At 42.4% G+C, this 25054-nt stretch overlaps 1 protein-coding gene across 11 annotated transcripts in view; it reads right to left on the bottom strand.

Moving 5' to 3' along the window:
* Positions 1-25054, bottom strand: part of MLLT3 (MLLT3 super elongation complex subunit) — a 221933-nt gene that overhangs the window by 85412 nt on the left and 111467 nt on the right. For 9 of the 11 annotated variants that reach the window (XR_016441276.1, XR_016441277.1, XM_090038801.1 and 6 more), the window contains 2 exons: positions 23414-23557; positions 5807-5926 (listed from right to left, as the gene is read on the bottom strand). The exons of 1 other annotated variant lie outside the window; for it this stretch is intronic. Coding sequence is in view for 8 of the 10 variants with exons in the window: in XM_090038801.1 (XP_089894927.1) it covers positions 5807-5926; positions 23414-23557 (264 nt within the window). In the remaining 2 variants the exon portion in view is untranslated. The remainder of the gene's footprint in view (positions 1-5806; positions 5927-23413; positions 23558-25054) is intronic. One more of the 11 variants, XM_090038802.1, reaches the window with a different exon arrangement.

The following is a 25054-nucleotide window of genomic DNA, read 5'->3' as shown; positions in this document are numbered from 1 at the left end:
ACTCCCTGTCCCACATTTACTAGCAGATTTTTCCACTGAACAAGCGGACCCAGAATAGACGCACAGTAAAACAACAGCAACAACAAAAACAAACAAAAAAACCTCCTATCATCATTTGCTAGGGCCTGCCTGCCCTTCCCTTAGGAAACTGTTGATAAACAAGCTATCAAGCAAAGCATTTGAGATTGAGATAGCAATTCAAGGGTCAACAGAGAGGAGGGAGAATGGTCAATAAGGCACTCTGCATGTGGGTCCAATTCCCTGACCCAGGGTGGAGACCTCCTATATGAACCTGGGCAAGCCACTGAGCCACTACATGTATATTATTGAACAGGTACACTTAGGAATGTCCCTCGTTGAGGGAACTCATTTATTTGGCGCTTTAATATCATACACAGATGCAAGTATTTGAAATTTGTCTACAGAGCAATATTTTGTACATTTATAAACTATATAAAATAAAAGGAATCATCACCATCCTAGCCATACAAAATCAGGTCAAACAATGCACTTCAAAACCAGTGTCAAGCAACAAAGGAAATAAAACCTAAAAATGACACAGTATTTAAACAGAAGGGAACACACAGGATAAAGAGGAGACATATACAGACTTCTCTGTTAAACAGCTGTTTCTATTACATTACTATATTTACTCGAATATAAGACAAAGTTCCACCCCCCTCCCCCCCAGCATGGGGGAAAAGACCCTTATCTTACATTCATATACAAGGAAACCACATTAAATACATTGCCTGTTGTTAAACTGCTGCCAAAAGCAGCATGTACTTAGTAATGGAAACCAAATAGAAAATGGATTAAAATGCAGCCAACACATATGGCCCATATTGGGTGCACATACTGATGGGAACCTACTACTATGCTTTTTTTTTTGGTGGCTCTTAAAGGCAGCTGCTTCCCCAGAAGGGAAAGAGCACCAGACCTGGAGGTACTAAAATACTAGGCCAGTACTTGAAGAGACTGGAATAAGCTCTGACACCCTCCCGTGGTACCAAAAATGCTGATGGATACTAACCACACGGATAGGTTGGTGTAATCCATCTGAATATGGTAGTTCCCACTGTTCTCAGTCCCCCTCAGCACGAACCATCTTTCAAGTCATGGCGAGCTAATGTATTGCACACATTTCGACTTCCTCTTCACTCCCACAGGTAAGCTACACTTTTCTTTCCCATTTCCAATGAATCCTGTTTCTTCATGTGTAGTGTGTGGAGGTGGAAAGGAGGAGTGGTCTGTTTACTTTGGCAGGTTAAAGAAAGCCAAGAGAGGCCATGACCAGCTGGTAGAGAAAGCAGGTGAGAAATGAAGGGATGCTGGAGATGGCAGCAGCTTTCTATCAGGATCTCTATGCCATGTGACTGGAGGACCCAAGGGCTATATAGGACTGTCTGCAGAGACTCATCTGGGTCATCAGAGAGTACAAAGGGCTGATGCTGGTAAAGGAGTAGACCTTGGAGAAGGTTGACAGAACCCTGTGGAGTTTCAAGAATAGTAAGACTCTTGGGGTAGACAGGCTGCCCAAGGAGTTTTTTGTTACCTTCTGGGATTAGGTGGTTCCCAACCTGCTGACGGTCTTCAAAGACATAGGAGGAGGGCAGGGATGGACTAAGGCCTCATGACTCTCTTGTACAAGAATGGTCCGAGATAAGAGTTGAAGAACTGGAGGCCTATAACCCTCCTGAACTTCAACTATAAACTGCTGGCCAAGACGTTAACTGAGCACCTTAAATCTGTTATAGGGACATGAAGACCGGACATGCACAGTACCAGGGAGATCAATCCATGGCGCCCTGCTGCAGCTATAGGATGTACTGCAGTACCATGAAGAGAGGGCTCAGAGAACTGCTGTACTGCACCTCAACCTGGAGAAAGCCTACAACCAAGTATCCTACTGACTCCTGTTTGAGACACTGAAGAAGATGGGGATCCCATTGACCTTCACTGCCTGTATAAAAAGACAGTGTATGTGGATGAGAGCAGCCAGGTGCTGGTAAACAGGCTCATGACCGTACCAATAGTGGTGGAGTTGGGTGTCTGGCTGGGGTGTCCATTCTCCCCAGTCCGGTTCATCTGCATAATGAAACCTCTAGCTAAGAGGCTCAAACAGACCCCAGAATTAATGCAGGCCCCAGACACAACCAAAAGGAAGCAAGGGCCCTAGCCTACACGGATGACCTCAATGTCCTGTGCATGGCCAAGTGGTCATACTGAAACACACACAGGTATACAGAGCAGTAGCAGAGGCCAAGTTCAATGTGAGCAAAAGCACCTGCCTGGTACTGGGTGATCTGGGGGACCTGTCATCCCTGGGGGTCTGCTATTGACCAGATGGAGGGCATAGGAAAAGACTGAGGCCAAAGTTAACTGCCAGAGTCTCAGAAACAGACTCTGGCATATGCACCACCTCTCCATGGGGGTTATCTTGCAATCAGGGTCACCTTATATTTGAATAAATGCAGTATTTTTTGTTTTGGCTAGAAAAAAAAGTCATATTATGCTATTTATTCACTCCCTCCCACAGTCAATTCATGTACCACATTTACTCAAATCCGAGATGAGCTTCCCTCTCTCCATTTCACATGTAGAAAAAACACCCTGATTTTGGATTAGAGAAATGGTTCTTAACCTTTTTTGTATAGGGACCCATTTGTAAACATCAGTGGACAGTCCCAAACCAGTGCCCCTCACTGCCACCTCCAGGCCCCAGCCCCCCAGGTGTGGGGCAAGGGGCAGGTGTGTGGGGCAAGGGATGAGTGTGTGTGGAGCGGGGGGGGCCAAGCAACACCAGGCAGGCTGGAATTCTACCAGCCTGCAAGGGAAAAGCTAAAGTTTTTCTCTTTTCATTTTTAAGTTTCTTGATCCATTTTTAAAAATTTGTCTGTAACCCTTTAATATATTCTTGCACCCCACTTTTGGGTCACGACCCATGGGTTGAGGAACACTGGGTTAGAGTATCAACCTAGTGCAGAGAGCAGCAGCTGCAGTCCGAGCCAGAGCTACAGGAGTGACCACATGGTGTGCAGCTCAGAGGGAGAACAGGGGACACTGTGCAGTGGAAGGGAAGCTGCTACAACTTTGGATCCGGCTTTGGCTCTGACCCTGACCCAGGCTTGCAGATGCTGATGTTTGGCCAGGACTGGAGCCACCATGTGCTCTAGAGCCACAGAAGGGAAGTGGGGCACCAACACTGGGGAGAGGAGTCGGGCTGTCTGCCTCCCTTCTGCAGTGGCTGGGGAAAGAATTTAAGATGACTGTCCAATCATTAAATTCTACACATGGAAAATGATAACATATTTATGTATAGAATTTAACAATTGGGTGGTCATTTTAAATTCCAGCTTGTCTTGGTTTCAGGATTCTCTGCTATTTACAAAAGGTTAATTGCTCAGAAAGCCTCACTGGAATAATCACGCTTTTGTGGAAAAATCTTGTTTCTGTTATTTACTAGCTTTACTTATTTGCATTGAAGATTTGGAGACTAATAGAAGATTATTAAATTTTGAAATAGCGGGAGACAAATACATGCAAATTTTACACAAAAAAGACAAAGAGAATACCACATCATTTTGCCTGTTTATTTTACATGTTAACTTTATTAATTACAGTAAAAACTCTTATCTGGCATCCCCCAGGAATGAGGGATGCTGGATAACAAAATATGCTAGTTTTAACTGAGCGGCCCAAACAGGTGTCCTTGTCCGTTTGGGCTGCCGCCCTTCCCATAGGCCCTGTGGGCCCCGTGGGACAGGGAGACAGGCCCCATTCAGCCTGTTATGCCCCTGTGGCATGGGGGTCTGGCAGCGCAGGCTGCGGACTTGGAGAAACTGGAAGTGCCAAGGTAGGCACTTCCGGTTTCACTTTATCTTACAAGCCAGCATGCCAGTTAATAGAGCATGCCAGCTTGTAAGGTGCCAGTTAATGGAACTTTTACTGTATTCAATTAGTTTATGCAAAACTCTAGAACTCTTGGTTCAGAGATTATACCTTTTATTAATTAGTTAATCATTCATCTATTTTGGAATATTCCAACTACTATTCTATGGTATATTTTGTAAGATTAATAAGATCACTGTCACATGAAGCAAGAACTTTTTTTGTGAACACTATGTTCAAAGATTAGTGACATGAGAATCACAGAGGTTCTACAGTACTCAGCATCCACTATACACAGAAAGACAGGTTTATTGTAATGATTTGAGTATAGTAAATCTGCTTAATAAAATTTTACTGAATCGTTTTCTATAAACATAAGACGTAAAAAAAAAAGTGACTAATTTTTTCCATTAATGGAAAAAAAGAAACCAAACCTCTCACTCACTACAAAAAGGTAGCATGCACACAACACTGAATTTTCTAAATGAGTAAATCTGAGTCTTATATTTGAATAAATATCCCACATGATCTCAAATATAAGATCACTTGGAATACAAGACAACCCCCAGTAATTAGATTATCTATATGGGCAATTTATACATTTTGATTTAATTTTCCAGGTATAGAATGCAACTCTGGAGATGTGTCTTGCATTTGTCCCCCTCCCACTGCTGCACCAGGGAAAAAAATCTGAGGATTCAGGTAGCCCCTTTGCCTCCCCACCAACTTCTCCCTGCTTCTGTCAGATCTTACTTTCCCTAAGCACATGGAAGAAAGAAGCAAATTTGAAGAAACTGACCTTGAAATAAAAACACAGCTGTAGCGACTTGCATATAATACCCATAAACTTAGTTCATCCAGAATAGATTAATTTTCCTTTTTCTGAAACTGCTGTAAGTTAGCACAGGTATTCCATAAACACACTTTTAAGTAGCACTTTGGTACCTACCTATACATAGAAAAAAAAACTATGCATGATGTTAGTCTAAAGCCAAAAGGCTTGTGATTTACCATACAGTTCATTGGGTTGGGCCCCAGCCAGAATCAACAGCATTTTAAGACATGGTGACTCCACAGCTCAATATTTGTGCATACTCCGGATAAACAGCATTTTAAGACATCCTCACAAAAGAATCCATGTGCTAATTATCCCGCCACTCATAACTAGAACTGGGTGTTTTCCTAAGTCCTGGAGTGCTCCAAAAATGTATATAGGCAATTTGGTCCAGTTCTACTTCACAGAAGGTGAGGCTACACAAGGATCATATATGCACAAGGTGAGAGAGGGGCTGATAGGAATTTTGGGTGAACTGTTTGGGGCCCCATTTGGTGATGTTTGCCAGACATTTAAGGATGGTGAAGAAACAGGAATAATTGGACATGGGAAAACAGGTGCAACTCAGCTGTGGTAGTCAAGAGGAAGTCAAGATGTAATGTATGCAATGTGGTGGCTCTCCATGACCTGAGAATCAGTGCTATCTTATTCAGATCGGTTGTACTAGCTCATGCTTGGGGTAGGTTCCCATCAGCCTGTTTGCCCCATAGGGGTTGTATACTTTATAGACATGCTCAGAGTTGGCTGCATTTGATCAGCTTCATAGTTGGTTTCCGTTACTGAGCACATGCTGTGATAGGCAATGTATTTAATGTGGTTTTCCTGTATGGGAATGTAAGATGAGGGACTTTCCCCCCTTTGCTGACTGAAGGAAAATACCTTACCTTGCATTTAAGTAAATACGGTTAATACTTTGAACTGCTATTTATTCTCTCTCTATTCAAATTCTGCATTTGTTTCTAAGGGGTGAATAAATGTTCATGGTGAAGGGGCTGCACCTAAACATATTGACCCTGTATTGCAGGTGTGAAAAAGCAAAAGCTGCCTCATCTCAATTTCTTGCATCAAAATAGGTCTCACCTTTTGCCCATGAGATGATTTCTTCTTTACTTCAGAAAAAGACAGGGAGTTACTGGGAAGGTTGGGGAGATGAAGGCTCTGTCCCAAAGGAATTGATGTGCCATCTGACATTACCATGATCTGTCATAAAAGAGAGGGAAAATAATACAGTATTTCCCCCTTCAATATTTAACTATGTTAGGAGTTAGCAATCACTCTAAGGGAGAACAGACAAATAAGCCTCCAATACAGCCAGCACCCTTGCTTTCCTCTCTCAGGGACTGCATTGATAAAATTACTGACTCATCCTCCATTCCAATGAGCAAAACAAATCTTGTTAATTTGTTTGTAAAGACAACTTAAACTGAAAAGAGCTGGCACATTCTATTCCAGTAGAGAAAGTGTTTTATAAAAAGACTTGTTGAAGTCTACAAATTTTACATATAGACTTCAGACCACTTCCGAGTAAGATTAAAATCCTCTTTGTACATAAAGTCCACATGTGCAAAGACATTCAATACTTTAGAACTTTATTGGCCAAAACTGTTACATTTACCCACTTCAGAGCAGGAAGCTGTCCCGTTAATTCCCATGCCAGTACAAAATATAAATGCAAATTAATTTTTGCTTAAGTAGAATAAAGGAGTATGACAGCAGATGTACCGAAGATGCAACAGAAAGTCTTGCAAACTGCTTCCAGCACTGGACTTAAGCAACATGGCTCCAACACCCTCTAAAAGAAGGAAACCATCTTACTAATGAGGCAGGTAAAATGCAAGGCCAGTATTTCAAGGTCTTCCAGGTACACGCACCAGATGGTCAAGCACCTGGATAAGCACCAGATGGTCAATGAGAGCGAATAGGTTTTTTTAGCTATAGAATCCTTCTGGGTCTTCTAAAAACAAACCCTACCCTGTTTTTAAAGACCATTCTTGGCTTCTGAATGCACAGAGATTAGAGACCCTATAGGAGATGACTGCTTGGCCAAATAGGTTGCAGATTTATACTTCATCTTTGACCAACCAGCACAAGTCAAGGGGAACTCCGTTTACTGTTTTAAAATGCAAGTGGACTCTGGGGGGAAACTAATCCACAGTACTATTAATCAGTATCTATCTAAGCTATAAGAGCTCCTTCCACATGGTTGTTTAACTCCCCAAGATAGCTGGCAAAGATGAGTAGGTGATGTAGGACGTTAAACCCCTGATAACAATTTCCCATTTTTGATACTTTAAGTATCCACATACGTGGACATCTATTTACTATACCCACTCAATTACTGATTAACTTGTATTTTCTCACCTTATAGTAAAACAGAGCAAGGTCTCAGAATCACACTAACAGGGCTCCCAATTTGAGCAATAGGCATTCAAGTTTACCCAAAGGACATCTAATAAAGTAGGTCCCTGATGCATTAGTTCAATGTACTCAGGGCTCCTAATATAGGGCAATTCCAGAAATCAGTGTTGTCACAAATGGACTGTCCAGGAGACACAATGGAAAGGCAAGTAAGAACACTTCAACTTCACTAATTGGTTCAAGTTAAAGAATAGGCGACTTTCATCTGCCAGATATTCTTTAACCAAAGCACATCAAAGCTTAAGGCTGAACTTGGCACGATAAGCTGCAAGGAAGGAAGCTGTAACACATGCACAGCATGTCTAGTGTCAAGGGTAAGTCTCCAGCAGAGTTTACACATATGCTTAAACTAGTACTGTTACAGAGTATACACACTTTGCTTCTACAGTTCAGATTTTCTCCCCAGAAGCAGACTCCATATTACAATACTGTAGCAGATATCTACCTATTATTTATACAAAATATTTTTCGTATTAAAAACTGTTTGACCTGCAGGATAAGGAGGCAAGAGCTCACCCTCCATTACTGAGTTTAATCATCTTTTCCTCCTTGACTGACTGCCTGCCTTCAGCAAGTCAGGGCACTGGGCCAGATGTATGTTCAAAAGTGCCTGTTATTGCTTGAAAATTAAAAAGCAAGTGAAATACAGAGCCAAGGAACAATCTCATGGGAATAGAAATCACCAAATTTCTCCATGGTGGGTAAAATTCTGAGGTTAAAAAAAAAACCCACCCCCCAAAACAGAGGCTAAGCCATTATTTAACCACCCCCTCTTGATGTTGATAATTTTATCAGTTTAAAAAATATTTTCAAGGTGGAGATAAAGAGAGATTGTTCCAGGCACCACTGTAGGATGTGTGCCATTCGAGCCCAGGTGAGAAAGAAACCCACCGTGGAGGGCTTCACCCACAACTGGATGGTGTTCGTGAGGGGCCCTGAGCACAGTAACATTCAGCACTTTGTGGAGAAAGTCGTCTTTCACCTGCACGAGAGCTTCCCCCGGCCAAAAAGAGGTAGGGCCCCACTCCAAGGTGGCTTGAGTGTTGTTTGCTTGCGGGGGAGAGGAACAATCGCCTTCCCAGGCATGCTCTGAGTGCTGGGAGGCCGCGGCAGCAGAGGCTGCTGCTTGCTGCTGCACACAGCCCACAGACAGGCATCTGGCTGCCACACAGCTCCCTGCCTACACAGCACCATCAGGTGTACTGTGTGAGGGGTTAATTATTATTATTTCTTCCCCAAACCCTAACCCAGCTGATGGAGCAGGGAGTTGGCAGCTGATGGGTTTGTGCAGGCTGAGGTGGGGAACAAAAGCAGCCCTCTCCTCTTCTCCCCCCCACTCCTTACAGGCTTTGCCACTCCTTTTACTGCAATCTGGGTTATCAATGTCATTTATTTCTGCATTCCCCTCTCCCACTTCTCTCACATCCACTCAAATCAGTGACTGCAGCAATGATCTTTTAATTGCTGGTGCCTGGGACAAAGCTCATGGTAGAGGTGGTATCTTTTATTAGACCAACTAGATTTTTGCAAACAAATTTCTTTAAATTTTCTTTGCAAAAATCTAGTTGGTCTAATGAGGAATATAACCTCTACCATGAGTCCTGATTCCTTTTGCCACTAGACCAATACAGCTACAACTGTATTAGTCAACATGGACCTGGCTCAGGTCATCTAACCCCATTGCTCTTTTCTACCCAGGGCGTGTTACCTCTCAGCTCCATGTTCTTGGGGAACCCTGACACAGGACACAGACTGTCCGACTCACAAAGAATCCCCCCCTCTACCTAAACAAACTGATTAAGATGCAGTGAGAGACACACCTAAAACTCTCCAGATAAGGGTGACAAGAGTGAAACAACTGCCCTAGGTCTCATTTGCATCCAAGATGGAACCAGATGACCATTCATTTACATGAGAGACGGAGAACAGAAAGCCTGAAGCAGAGACCGCAGTGAATTCTGGGATCAGAAAAGCAGGGGAGCACGGCATGATGGGAATCTGTGCTCCAAATGCTGATCAACCCACACACCCAGCTCAACATTTATCAGACCAGTTCTAATCTGGATTTACATAGACTCCCCCCCCCCCCCACCCCCTCCCACACCTCTAAGCAGAAGTAAAGTTTAATAGGCGTATCAGGCCGTACATTCCCCAGTCCCACTATGGGAGGCCTATTTAAACTTAATTGGCTACAACTCAGTTGCCAGGTTAGGGAATGCTGAAGCAAGACAGAGCCAGGGGTATGGGCAACATTTGAACAATGGTAAAGGGTTCATCACAGCGTCCAGCCCATTGGAGCCCTGACCACAAGTGTTGTCATACTTTTCCCAGGATGACTGGTGGAAGTCCTCCCCTCCCAAAGGTTATGAACACTCCAATAATTGCCTTAAGTCTATTTAAAGACTATAGTAAGATCTGGAAAAGTCATGCTAAGCTGAGGCTTGTTCACAAGTAAAAATCCAAAATCCTCATGCTGCAAGCTATCTAATGTTTCTGAAGAAACCAGGAGATATCCCATCAGTATATCTACTATCCATAGGAATTTCAAGCTGGCTCCTAAGTATGCGTTTCCTAAGTATCAATCAGTTTCCTGAGCTGTTCCAACCAGATAACCCCTTGTCAATAGAAAAGACAATTTGATTTACACTATTGAGAATGCTTGAAAGAAGCTGAACTGAGGGTATAAAAATCTGTAAAAACAGCAGCAGTGTGTGTGCTGACACCACCGGCTTTCTTCTTGAGAAGGAGGCAGATCGTCTCCCTTCAAGGATCGTGCTGAGAACTTCAAACCTGTCAGCTTTGCAACCTGAGTGCCTTGGACTGGTGAGATCCCAGCTCTCTCTCTTTTCTCTCTCTAAGCATAGACTTCTGAACCTGAACTGTATTAGTTAAGCTTGAGCTAAGTTTCCCCAAATACTTAGTGAAACCAGGGTATACTGTGACTGCTTGTGTTTGTTTTCCTTTGCATGTCTATTACTACTAGTGTCATTATATATTTCATCTACTTAGCAATAAATAACTTTTAGAGTCAAACTGGTGGTAACTGGGTATATTTTCCCTTCGCTACTTCTCCTTCCCCACTTGCTCTGCAGCAACGCTTCTTTTACCTAAGCTAAAGATCCCTGTGAAGCCCAAAAATACTGTGGGGTCTCCTCATCAAGAGGCTAAGAGATTGGGATGTGCTGAGTTTGAAACACATAAGGGGATCAGCTTGTATAGGCTGATTGACCCAGTTTGGCTCAGACGTGTCCTAATGAACTGAATGCTGGCCCATGAGGGTGTCATCTGGACACCCAGCCAGATTCAGAGGTATTCTGTTTAATTGTGTGCTTGTGTCTGACTGTAGTTTATTGTTGCTCTGATGAACTGATTCTTGGCATGAGGGTGTCAGCCTGTCCATGCTGATCAACCCAACCAGGTCAGGTGTGTCACGTTAATCTAGGTGCATTTGTATGTATGACTGATTTGGAGACTGGAGGAACCCAGCCCCATTGAAACTGAGTCTTGCAAGATAGCTCCATTGGGGGTCAGGGCTTGCAGAAGGGAGATACAGCTCCGTATAGAAACACAAGTAGCACATTAATAGAATTACCAAGACCCTAGAAATGTATCCCTAATATATAAGCAGACCCCAAAGTAATGGGCAAATCTGGTAACAGGCGGGGGGGGTCAGACTTGATGATGTACTGAGGTTTCTTCCAACCCAAACATCCATGAACCAGAAGGTACTGCCAAAAGTTAGAACTTGACAGGTAATTGGTAATTACAACCACCACTTGCTAAATGCTCAGCTTGTTTTTGTAGAATCATAGAAAGGGACCTTGAGGGCCATTTGGCCCAAACCCCATGCATGAATACAGGAATAGGCCAAGAAGGATGCAGGCTGGCATGGGAGGTTCAAACTGAGCCCTTGCACTTGATGGGCTGCCAGCCAAACCATGTGGCTAGGTGGAAGAGGCTGCGTGTGTTTTAGAAGTAAACTATAGCCTTTCAAAAACATTAAGCTGTAGAAAGTGAAAAAGCCATAGAAACATAAACATCAGGAATATCAGTGTCTCCCTCCTTCAATAACCCATGGGTAGGGACTTACTGAAATTGTGATTTCGCAGAATCCAGCATTGCCCACAAAAGCAGGCAATGCCCACACAAAAAAAAATAAAAATAAAAATAAAATGCTGGCTCTCCACCAGCAGTCCTCATTGTGCTGTGGCTCAGCTGCACAGCACACTGGGGGGAAGTGGAAAGGGGGGCTGCTCGCATGATGGGAGCCCAAGATGGCTGCTGCCCCCCACCCCTCACTGCTGATTGGCTGCAAGAGTTGTCCATCATATGGCCCTGCCCCTCTCCACCAATCAGCAGTGAGCGGTAGAGCTGCATGATGAACAGCCCTCACAGGCAATTGGTGGCAAGGGGCAGGGCCACTGGAGCCCCTTAGCCAGATGCGCTGGGGGCCCACCACAGAGCCCATGAAAATGGTTGCTGGGCCTGCATTCTCTTCATGAAATCAGCCAGCAAGTGCCTTGAATTCGACAGGTCCCTACCCATGAGATAAAGCATCCTCTTCATACATTCAGTCATCTAGACCAACCTTCAAAAAAACCCCTCAGGCTGGGAACACATTCTGTGGAAACTGAATGAATTCCCTTGAAAAGTAAATTAAGAAAGGAGAAAATCAGAGGTTCAGGTAATGTACTGCTGGAAAATTTAAGCTACTAGATTACAGTAACATTTTGAAGGCAAGAGGGTATGGCTACTACTTTGCAGTTAAGAGAAGCCATTTTGAAAGATATTTTACAGTGAAGAAATACTACCCCAAAACAGCTGATTTTAGAGCCAGGCTGAACTGTAATGTAGCTGTCTCCCCTGAGCCCACTCCAGGCAATAAAAAAAAGGCTCTGATCAAGTCTTAAGGATGTTCCAAGACTACAGGAGTCTCCACAGTGGAAGGCTAAGTTTGCAACTCAGGCCAAGGCTTGCAACTATCTATCTGGAAGCAAGGATTCAAGCTATTTAAGCCCACCCACTGACAATTTTCCGATGCCTTTCCACAAATACATGAGGGCCATTTCTTCTTTTGCTCTTAGTCACTGTTATACACTGAAGGTCATCTGTTAGGTTATATACTTCCAGCTCACCAGAGAAATCCTCCTCATGGTATACTGATAACTGTTTTGAAATGGGCATCAACTATCTGGTGAAGCTCTTCAAATCAATTCTTACTGTAAGAAATGATTTGAAGAGATATACTCACACCATCAAAGTACAGCAAAATCTCCTAACAACTTGCTATAAAGGGGATTCAGCAGATGGAATCTCTTTACAGGAAGTCAGTCAGTGAGGAGGACATGATCACAATGGGCAAATATCAAAAGTACCAAGGCCATGTCCACTCAAGAGATCATTGGAAAGTATGACTGGAAGGGATCTCACAAGATCATCTAGTCCATCCCCTGCTCAAAGGAGGATCTACCCTGACTATACTATCCCAGCCAAATGCCTATCCAAGCTGTTCTTGAAATTTATTTCCAAGGACAGAGATTTCCCAACTTCTCCAGGTAGCCTGTTCCAATACTTGACCACCGTCAGAAAGATCTTCCTAATTTCCAGCCTAAACTTCCCCAGCTGCAGCTTGAGGTCATTGCTCCTAGTCCTGTTTCCAATGACCACAGAGAAAAGCCCATCTCCATCTTCTCTGATATTTGAAGACTATTAACAAATCCCCCTCAGCCTTCTTTTCTCCAGACAAAATAACCCTAAGCTCTTCAGCCTGTACTTATAAGTCATACTTCCCAGGGCCCTAATAATTTTTGTTGCTGTGTACTGGATTCTTTCCAAATCTGTGCTTCCTGAAGTGCGGGGCCCAAAACTCATCATGGTACTTCAGGTGAGACCTCACCAGTGTTGAATAGACCAGAAGAATCTCTTGCTCTGATCTGCAAGTGACACTTCTGTTCATAATAATCCAGAAGCGTCCTGGGTTATATATTTTTTTTTTTTTGGGCAAAATGAGTGCACCGTAGGCTTAAATTCAGTTTGCGGTCTACTGCAATCCCCAGGTCCATCTCTGCTGCACTGCAGCCTAGCCAGTCATTCCCCAGTCTGTATTTGGTCATGCAATTACTCTATCCCAAATGCAAGGCTTTACACTTGTTCTTGGTGCATCACATCTTATCTCTTTGATTGTGGACCATTTCTCCAGTCCATTCAGGACATTCTGGATCATAGCCCTACCCTCTGGAGTATCTGCAATCCCATTCAACTTGGTGCCAGCTACAAATTTGCTAAATGTACACTTGATACCCTCATCCAAATCATTAATGAAGATACTAAACAATCCTGGACCCAGGACAGACCCCTGGAGAACTCCATTTGATACCTGCTCCGTACTAGACATTGAGCCATTGATGACTACCCATTGAGTACAATGATCCAACCACTCACATATCCACCTTATAGTACTTTCATCTAGTCTCTATTGCCTTAACTTGTTAAATGAGAATGTTGTGGAAGACAGCATCAAAAGTCTTGCTACTGCTCTCCCCCACATCCACAGAGCCTATAACCTTAACAGAGAAGGAAATCAGGCTGGTCAGACATAACTTGCTCCTGGTGAATCCATGATAACTGTGCCTGATCCCCTTGTTCTCCCCTCTAAATGTTTCACAACAGATTCCTTGAGGACCTGCTCCCAGGTCTTTCCATGTATCGAGGTAGTTCCCTCCTCCCAGGTCTTTCCATGTATCAAGGTAGTTCCGTCCTGCTTCCTTTTCTTTAAAGATGGGCACTACATATGCCCTTTTCCAACCATCCAGGGCTTCACCTGACCTCCATGAGCTCTCAAAGAGGTTAGCCAATGGCTCTGAAGTTATCTAAGCCAACTCCTTCACTATCTTATGGTGCATCCCATCTGGGTCTGCCAACTTGAAAGCATCTAGCTTCTCTAAGTTGTCTCCTTCCCTATCTTTGCTGCCTATCAAACCTCTCATCTGGTAGCTGCTCCTATTTGTGAAAGCTGAAGGAAAGCAGGCATTAAATACTTCAGCCTCCTTTTTAAGCATTTGCAACTAGGTTGCCTATGATTTCTCTGGTCTCCCTCTTGCTTTTGACATGCTTGTAAAATCCCTTTTTATTGCCTGTTACATTCCTTGTCAGCTGCATCTCAAATTGTGCCTTGGCCTTCCTAATTTTGCACCTGCATGCCCATGCAACTCTGATACTCTTTAGCACTATGACTAAGTTTCCATTTTCGTAGGGTTCCTCTTTGAGTTTCAGCTTATTAAAGAGATTACTGTCTAGCTACTCCAGCCTCCTGTTACACTTCCTACTCTTCTGGTGCATCAAAATAGCTTGCTCCAGTGTCCTTAAAAGGGCCTCCTTAAAGTAGAGGCAACTGTCCAGGACTCCTCTTAGACTTGCCTCCCAGGGGATCCCGCCCACTAGTTTGTTAAAGTTCAGTGTACGTTTTCTGCTGCTCTCCTTAGGATCTTGAAGTTTATCATTTTGTGGTCACCATCACCCAAGCTACCTGCTATCTTCACATTTTCAACCAATTGCCCCTCTCCCCTTCCCCTCCCTCACAGTTGGCCTCACTACTGCCTGTACCAAAAAGTTATTGCCAAGACACTCTAGGGATTTGCTGGACTGCTTGTGCACTGCTGTTTCCTTCCCAGAAAATGCTCTGATAATTGAAGTCCCCCATAAGCCCCCCTCCCCCCATATCTGGAAGCTTCCATCAATTATTTAAGACCTCATCCACCTCCTCCCCCTGGTTTGGTGCCCTGTAGTTGATACCCATTATGACATCTCCCCTGCTATTCTCTTTTGACCCCTGCTATTGTCCTTTTTGACCTTTACCCAGAGGCTTTCAATAGACCTGCCTTCCACTTCATACAGAGCTTGCATATATTGCCTTTATACATATGGCAATACCTCCTCCTCTTTTCCTCTGACTATGCTTCCTGAACAAGCTATACCCATCTATAACCACACTCATCAATTAAACCATCCCCTTACATTTCCATAATCCCAATTACATCATAATTCTGTGCTTGAACTAGGACCTGCAGTTCTTCCTGTTTGTTCCTTATACTTCTCATATTAGTATATACATGCTTCAGGTATCTAACTGACTGTCCTATCTTCTCCCTGAAAAGATTTTTAAGGGTGCTGCTGTTGTTCTCCTTACTAAGATTTCATCCAGGTCCCCACACTTCTTATTTACATCTGGGCTTTTGTCTCCATTCTTGGATGAACCTAATTTAAAACTCTTCTCACTAGGTTAGCAAGCCTATACACAAAAATATTCTTCCTTCTCTGTCAGGTAGATCCTATCTCTATCCAGAAGTTTATCTTCCTAGAACACCATGCCAGAGTCAAGAAAGCTGAAACCCTGCTGGTGATATAATTTATGCTGCCACATGTTGATCTCTATGATGCGTCTCCTCCTAGCTGGACCTTTGCCCTTGACCAAAAGGATTGATAAGAACCTCAGCAAGGGTGAAGGTCCCCTTCACCCTTGCACTCAAAGCCATGTAGTCCCTTTTGATCTGCTCAAGATCATCCCTGGCAGTGTCATCAGTACCCACATGGACAAGCAACATAGAATAAGAGTTAAATGAGCCTCATCAGTCTCTCTGTGATGTCTCAGATGCATGCTCCTGACAGGCAGCAGACCTCCTGAGCTAGCAGGTCAGGCCAGCAGATGGATGCTTCCATTCCCCACAGGAGGGAGTCACCAATAACCGCCACCCCATCGCTTCTTGGCAACAGTGGTCTTGATCCTTCTCCCACAGGGGGTGTATGGTGTGGTTTCTCCTTGTCACTGTAGCGGGCTCCTTCTCATACAATGCTAGGGCCTCATACCCATGCTCCATCTGGACAGCCACAGGCCTAAAGGAGGAGTGCTGCATGTTGCCAGACAAGCCAGTTTCCACCTTCTAGAGTACCTGTGTTTTGCATCTTCCAATACTTTCTCTGGAGGTCTCTTTGTACATCGCCCTGGTGACGGTTTCATGCTCACAGATGCTCTGAACACCTGAATCTCCTCCTGCAGCACCCTTACCTGATTCCTGAGGGAATACACTAGGAGGCACCTCTCACACTGCAAGCACTCTCCCACCTGGTTGTCCCCGGCAGCGACAGGTAAGCTTCAGTCCGTGCAAAGTTAGACCAGAAACTGGATGGATGCCTTGGTGGTTAATGGCCACATTTGGACAGAGCCCACAGGTTCAGACAGAGGAAGAGCTGGCAGAAGCTTTAGCAGTGCAGTGTTTTCCAGACATCCTGTTGATTGTCCTGCCAGCTCCATCATCTTCTATTGCAACCTCCTGGAAAAAGTCTTTTTCCTCTTTTACCTGCTCTTACTTAGCAAGCATCAAAGGAAGGGTGAAAAAGAAGTGTCCAGGTCAACTCTCCACTCAGACTCCCCTGTTTGCTTACCTGCTCACTGGTCCTGAGGTGCTGGCTCCTGTGTTGCTGTGATCTGGCAAGCCTAGTCTTTCTGCTTAGGCACCTCCTTGTTCACACTGCAATCAGCCACAATCAGCCAATTACTTAAAGAAGCTAGATGCTTTCAAGTCAGCAAGGTTGGATGGGATACACCCTGGATGGGATACAGCCAACTGAAGGAGTTGGCTGAGGTAATGTCAGAGCTATTGACTATCCTTTTTGAGGACTCATGGAAGTTGGGTGAGGTCCTGTATGACTGGAAAAGGGCAAATATAATGCTCATCTTTAAGAGTGAGAAGATGAATTTGACCAGGTGCTCATCACTGCTCAGAGTAAGAATAATTCCTCACCCTCCTGCCTTCATTGTAATGGATGTGCTTACAGATGAATGCTAGTGCTGACCACCATACCACCAAGTGTGAGAGCCAGCAATGGGGTTGACTTCACCAAATTCACAGTTCATCACCAGTTTACAACTGCAACTAAAACTTCCTACACTTCCTACTGACAGCTGGACCTATACCAGTATGGCTTTTTCAGCTGGTTCATAGGATCATAGAAAAGTAGGACTTATGAGGTTATCTAGTCCAACCCCCTGATCAAGGCAGGGTAATCCCCAACTAAACCAGGTTAGTAGTTAGTGAAGGATAGCCTGCTTCTTCTGTTGTCATACAGTATTTTAAATAGCTGTCACCAATTTCAGCAGTGGGCACAGACATCCCCTTGTTATCTCTATTACTGAAAAGAAATAAAGCCCTCGCTTTTCCACAGTTGAAGATGCTTCATTAATACATTGGTATCTTGCATCCTGTCAGCATACTCTATAGTGTTGTTCAAGAACCTGCGTTATTATTGACCAAGGCCTGTGCAAGCGAGCAGTACCTTTTCTGCACCATCATTTTAACATATACCAGTAATGGTCCCAGCACTCAAAATTCTCACTTATTCTAGAGATATCCTGACTCCTAACTACATTTAGATACAGCATGGTAATAACTACTTGGTTAACTTCTATCATCAAAACAGCTGACTTGCCTACACCAAACTGGTTAACTATCCATTCATAGCAGCCCTGGATAACACCCCAAACTGCTGATAGCAACAACCACCTACATTTAGCCTAGAATGGTTTCTCTCATTTGCATGTCCTGACATTGAAAGGCTGGGGCAAGTTCCTCATTTGGCACGTGGCCTTTGATGTGCAAGTTCTGCATTTGCTGCCGGTTATCCCAGGACTGTATTGGCATCAAGAAAACAAGTCCTTCACTTGACACTTGCAAGCCCTGCCCCACAACTGCTAGTCAGCACTGGAAGACTCTAAAGCTATTAAAACCTGCATCAGATGCTCACTGATTTTTAAAGTCTTAAGCAAAGACCAACAAGGTTTTTTCTCCTTAACCAACTATTAAAATGTATATTAGGGTTAAACATACTGAAGTAGGCAGTGTCGGCCAAAACCAACAAAAAATTGCCTCCAACAGCTGTCATTTCTATTTATTAAAACAAAAGGAATAAAACCTATCAGAATTCTTTCAGTTGTGTGTTAGAAGCTAGAAATAAAATGTGAAATCACAGTTTAACCAAATTCAATTAACCAATCACGGAGAGCAAAGATTAAAAGATAATCCTTCCCTAGAGCATCCAGATACCTAAGGATAGTCCTGAATAGAGTCCAGTTTTCTCAAGTGATGCATAGGAACTGCAGTTGGGGATGCGTGAAAGGAGGTAATAGCTTTGTCTTCATTATGGTAAGTTACATGTCTTGCAATTCCTGTACACACAACACACACTATACAGCAGAAACCATCAGAGATATTTATCAACTATTACTAATTCAAAATATAGGGAATCTCCAATAGTAGTATCACGTGATAGCCCTTAGCAAATGCCAATTCTTAACATGGACAGTCAAGAGAACAAAGGACTATTTTATCACAATTTGCAACCAGTTTATTGTCATTACTTAAGTCTACCACCTCACAATGGCCCTTTTAAATTTTTTTCCCTGCAAGCATTATTAGATCAGCTGCCTGTCTAGGAGCATAGATTACTGTCACTTCTAAATTTATATCAGAAAAAATACGGGCAAAAGAAAACAACTGTAGATAAAAAGTCACTGCTTCAAGAACTAACAATTGACTATTCCTTGCATTCTCTAGATCCAAAACCTCAAACTCATCATTAAGAATTATACATATTAGTAGCAACTCCCCCAGTGTTATAAATTGTACAGTTCTCATACATTTTCATAGCTGCTCACAAGGGCTATTTAAAAACCTTCCTTTTATGAAAGGAAAAAGTGAAATGTTGTCTGTATAAAATAATTAAGAGAGTACTGATGGATCTAGAATACCTTTGCAAAAAGTCAGGAGTATTAGTTATACAACCACACTCTGCACAAACATTTTTTTCCTGCACCTTTGGCAGACGGGGCCATATTATATTTCTGTCTCAACACGAATGAAAAATATTTTCACTGTCTTCTCCTGCAAGGCTCACAAGACAGTTGTTTGTAATACTATATTGACACTTTAGGAAGATTGGGCTTTCCAAAGGCAAAAATTCAATTTAACTGTTACTACGCTGCCATGTACAATATTCAGAATTAGCTGTTCTCTATGGACAAGAAGCAGAAAGGATCTGACTTATTTTTTTAAACAGTAAACAGTGCAATGGAACCAAGTGAGCCATTTTTACCTCCCATATAAAGTACGCAAAGTGAGCCACATCATGCCCATACCCTGGACACTGTCCAGAACAAAAACAATTTAGGGGGTAAGCATACACATTATTCTGCGACAACTGCTTGCTTTAGATCAGAAAAAGATGCCATTATTCAAGAGCTTTCATTCATAGATAAAGGAATTTGTAATAATTTCCCCTCCTTTGGGATCTGGCCTAGTAATCCAGTTCATGGCTTATATCAGCTGTCAGAGACCTTCTCAGGTTGTGGCCTGGAATGACGCAGTTTGGGTGAGAGGCAAATGAGCTGGCAGCTACTAGGACCCATGCCCCCACCCCCACCCCACTTCTTCCTGTGGAAATACAGAGAGAACTTTCTCTGCTGAAGGCTCCCTGATCCCAAAGCCCTATATCTGCAGACCAGAACTGGCCCATATGCTGTAGTTACCAACACCATGTGTTCTCTTTTCCATAGCAAACGTCCTGTTCTGAAACAAGTTCTACTTCAGTGTCACAATATAAACAGACAGGACTTCACTAGTGACACAAATTTGTGTCTGAACATGCAGTTATTTCTGTTCCTGGAAATCCTTCTTTTTCTCTTCCCCCCACCAAGAGTTTCTAAAATCCAGAGATGAATTAAATTCAGTGTTGGAAGAAGGAAGCTGTGGAGCCAAGCTAAATCGTTCTGATGGGGCTGCCACATAGAAAATTTATGTCTGCAGAAGCTGAGCTCTCAGGAAGGACTTAATAAATTAAACATTGCTTTTGTAAGACTATTTGGAGCAAAAGTTCCTATTAACTTTCCTGATTAGAAAAATATCAGATCCAAAGCAAAAATCAACTCTCTCTCCTTTCTGTGAGGAGGAGAAAAACGTACTTCTTAATTGGAAAGGAAATCTGATGTTACGGATCTGAATCTTTAGACCCTGTTGCTAATGAGGCTGGGGATACATAGTCCTTCACTTCTGTTGATATCAAAAAACAATATTAGGGCATATTCTTACTTACTGCAAAGTTTGTCGGTATAACTGGCATATGAATCTGAGCACAAAGTTCAGCTAACTCCAGGTGCACACAGCCAACCCGCAAAGGCATAAGCAAGTTAATGCCAGAGATCCATTTTCTGCGCGCTAGCCTGCATTTTGCCACTTATACAACTGCCTGTGGCACAGCACAGTCTGCATCAACTCACATGCACAGCAGACTCAATTAATCAAGTCTGCTCTGGAGCGGTGGCTCTCTGGCACATCACGGGACAAAAAGATACGTGTATAAATGCCCAGAATGTCTCCAGAACTTGCAACCTGCATTCTCTTTATCTTCACTTGCTCAGATAGGTAGGTACATTTGCCTGAATATTGCCCTGTTCTTTTGTGCTGCACTGATTCCATACTGTGTCTATCCCAGTATGTCTTTCTAAATGAGAAACACAGCTCCACATGCTCCTCTTCTATCAGCTCCTGAGGGAACTTAGTCTGTCTTCCTAAAGGGATGCAAGGTAGTCTTTGTGTAAACAGGCTTTGGACTGAAACACCTTCTATGTGTATTAGTACAAAAGAGTGTCACCATCATTTTCTCAGCAATGATGCACATTTCACTGCTTGTACAACTGAATTCTTCACAGCACTGGGCCTTTTCAAAGTGCCTGGCACTGCGGTGCTTACATGTGTAAAAACACCCAAAAGTTCTCCATAAAAACTATTAAAAAAGAAAATCAAAGTCCTCAATTTTGGACCACTGGTTGTAGAACCAATCTTTTTCTTCTGGAAAGGAAACACAGTATTTTACGTTTACGTTTGAGTAGCACTACTCATCTCAAGATCTTAAAATCACGTTAATCTCTTAAGGAAGATTAACATGATTTTGTCTTAGATACTGCCACTGGAGGAACTTACCACTAAACCTCTGATTTAGATCTTTTGAGATTGCTGCACTTGGCTACAGAAGTGCAGACAGGATTATCCACTGCTTGGTCCTTCATACAAGAGAAATTCACTATATGCATTTCCCTTCTATGTGCAAGTACTTCTCAGTTAATTCCCCTGCAATGCTCATCTTGCTCTGAAGTATAATAGCTGCCTCACAGCTGCTGCCTCAAGAGTTCTTTCAACTGTCCCTTCTATCATCCATGGTAGCCAGGAAAAAGAGAGTGCCCCTTAGTCAAAAAGCACGGAAAAATATATATTAAAATGGGGAAAATGGGCTTACTAATGCTGAAACTGCATAGACCTTCAGTTATTCATGCATATGTTTTTAATGTGATGAACTAACTAGTCCTTATTATGTCTTCGGTCCCAAATTGACTAGACAAACAGTTGATAGCATTTTCGACTGTAGGCTGGAACAAACTGTCTCCAGTCTGAGGCAAACCACTATTCCAACCTGACCACCACTACTGCCTTTGCCTGCCACCAATTCTCCCCAGCCCTGGTGCAGACAAAGCCTCCCACAGTTGCAATGCCACCAAAGCCCCCCCTTGCCAAGACACCACCAAAACCTCCAGCTCCTTGGACCAGATTCAGTGACTCCACAGGGTGGATCTAGCTCACCAGCCAGCAGAACCCTCGACTAGACTGATTATTAGCAGATACAATTTTCATGGGGAAAATATGCAAGACTGGCAGCTTCAGTTTACTAGTTATCTGGCACAAGAGACAGAAAAATCAGTGACTGGTTGGTCTTTTCCAAAAGGTAACAGGGAACGATGCAAAATAATTTTTAAGTCACGCTAATATATTCACAGCAGCAGACTGCCAACAGTTCTTTCCTTTATAAAGATATAAAAATACAGATGAAATTGAGAAATGAGATGGTGGCAAAATAGTCAACCCAACCTGATTTAAACAAACCATGTATAACAGGCGTCAGTGCTACATTTTCTAGAGAAGCCCTGACTAGCGTACAATAAATTAAAGCATGCAAAAGCAGTAACTTTTCAAATGTTCCAGATTATAATTTTAGTTTATTTCTAAACACTTTAAAGCAGCAAGTAATCTATGGTTACACTCTACCTAGCAAATGCATGTTAAGAACAGCTTATTTTTCTATCCCTATGTTTAAGACAACAGCAGCAACAGTTTTATTCTGTTGCCCAGAAACATGTCTACCTCCTTCTTCCCAACCACATATGCCACTTACGTGTTTGTTTTCCTTTCTTTTTTTAGAGAATATCATTAAAACAATTATTTTGTCTAATACAAAACTAGGCCCCCTCTTAAACTTCAATTCAGGACCTTAAATTGCTGCTTTTTCACAATATAGTAAATAAAAAGCATGATCCAAAAGGGGTGAAATAGTTAAAGTCATTTAATCATTCCTCCCCCTTTGGCCCATGCTTTTCATTTACTATATTTACTATATTTATTAACAAAACCTATTAGTTGAACTTAAAAATAATCCTCTCTACCAGCCAAAAAAACCCTTTTATTATTTTTAATCAAAGTGAAAGCACAAACAAGGCTTAACACAACCACTTAACAAATCACCAAGTCATTTACTTCTCATTTAGAAGTATGTAGTAATATAATATAAAGTGACCCTCCCCACGCACCGACTTCCTACTTACATCCATCCTACTAATGCAGAAAGTGTACACTGGCACACCTTACACTTCCAGCAGTTGTCTTCTGGTTCCCAGTGTGCACAACTGAAGACTACTTCAAAGTCTACTTTTATCTGTTCTCCTATATAAGGATGACTAAAGTCATGCAATTTATAAATTTAATCCATTTAATTTTCCATGTGCTATACTCATGACTTCCATTTTCAACACCAACATTAATTGTTACTTGATCTTGCCACACTGCATCCTGCATTTCTACTCCAGGGGGCCCGTATAAAATAATGTTTCATTTGTAAGGTTTCAGTTCCTTATCGTCTTTGCAGAAATACACCTGAACTCTCGTGACCTTAAAAAGGCAAAGGCACCATTAGCTAATAGTGTACTTTGGGACAATATAATTCACCTTTAAGGGGGGAAAAAAAGTTTGCTTACCTGTTTCCCCTCAGACAATAGACATCAAGCTAATCACTCACTCAATTTTAGTCTCAAAACAACTTTTATTACACTCATAATGCACCAGCAATAAGCAGCAAGTTCTTTAATTTGGTGGCTCTCGACATGGGTGCGGGACTCACCCCTCCAGCCTTCAGTAGCTTTCTTCGGAATTCCTCTGTTGGGTTGTTGAATGTGAGCTTTTCACAGCGGAGGTGATTTACAGGTGGATGGCCTTCAAGGTGCAGGAATAAGTCATAGTCAAAGCGGACTTTCTTAGGTTCTTCCTAAAGGTTAAAAACCAGCCAGATAAATTCTGCCACCACAAGCAATGACCTTGAATACAAAGGCTACGTAAAGAGCTAATTTTAAAAAGGTGTCAGCTAAAACGGAAGTAAAAATTTTTTTACTGTTGGTTAACATAAAAACTAGTGAAACTGAGGTCATTTCAGTTCATCAAAAACATAAGTTCCTATGTAGAAACCCGAGGGTGACTCTTCTTCAGGAGTGGTAAAAAAAGGAATGGAACTCTTAAAGCATACCATATTATAATGCCTGTCTGTGACCTCTGCTCATTTTTTAATCATTATTAATGAAATCTCAACATACTGGATCCAGTCTATCCAACTATATTGCAACATTCAACCAGAAAAAAAAAAAAAAAAAAAAAGATATCTTGAACCCAACTTAAATGCAATTAATTTTCCCTATACCGAGGAGTGAAACGTAATAGGTAGTAATTTTATATAAAACTTTGTAATGTTCCCTGTACCAATATGAAGAGCAAAAAAAGGAGACAGATACAACCTGGAAAGGATCATCACTGTTCTATCACTTGGAGATCTCTCCACCAAAAAAAAGTAACCGATCAGACAGACTCCAGTTTGTAACACCAGAAAAAGTAATTGAGTAAATGTTAGGTTTACAGTGTTCCAGCTTATTTCTCCCTTTGAAATCCCAAATGCAGTAACTTCTATAGTAGAATAAGCTTTGTGACAAGGCAGGCTTAGGCACTCGTTACTCTGTACAACCCCTTTCCTTCCCCATGCAATGTGTAACACAAGCTATCAAACAATGGAACTCTAAGCCAAGGTACAAATAAAAAATAAGAAGTTTGATTTATAAATGTCTTTAAGGCCTCCAAGGTAAAAATAGGTAAAATTTCAGTGTATATCAAACACATCTTTTTGTACAGAACCTCCTCAGAGAAGGGAGCTATAGGTGTGCCTTATTCAGTGACAAACGTATCATTTGCGCTTATAAAAAGATCACAACATGTTTACTTTTGACTCGGGATTCCAAGGATGTGCCCAGCAGGAAGCTTGGAAATCTTAATTACAGTCAAAGCCAAAGCAAAGATTTCAAATAAAGTCAGGTCAAGTCCTCAAAGCTGTCCTATCTCTGAAATTGAAGGAGCGGCCCATGAATAGGGGCGGGGATAAGAATCCTGCAGTAGCTGGTTTTTGAAGTCAGAGGAGAGCAGTTCCTTTTAGATGCACCAGTTGCTTGATAGACCACTTTGAAATATATCATGGATGAAGATATTAGGGTTATTTTTAGAGAAGCTAATACCTGTTTTCTTGGGTATAATGAAGTGAATTACTGCCCAGCCTACTTGGACAGGGAGCTGTAATGTTCCCATGGGCCATCAGTTGATACTGATGGGTATGCTATAAAGATGAAAGAATTTACCAACTGGAGTCTTCAAAGAGTTCTGCTGAAAGTTAGATGACCAGTCACTTCAAAACAGAGAAGCACTACTGCAAGAAGCATTTCTAAAAGCC

This window comes from Crocodylus siamensis, chromosome 3 (genome assembly GCF_052110815.1).
Source record: "Crocodylus siamensis isolate JL-2025a chromosome 3, ASM5211081v1, whole genome shotgun sequence".
NCBI classification, from domain to species: Eukaryota; Metazoa; Chordata; order Crocodylia; family Crocodylidae; genus Crocodylus; species Crocodylus siamensis.
This window is presented reverse-complemented; position numbering and strand designations above follow the sequence as displayed.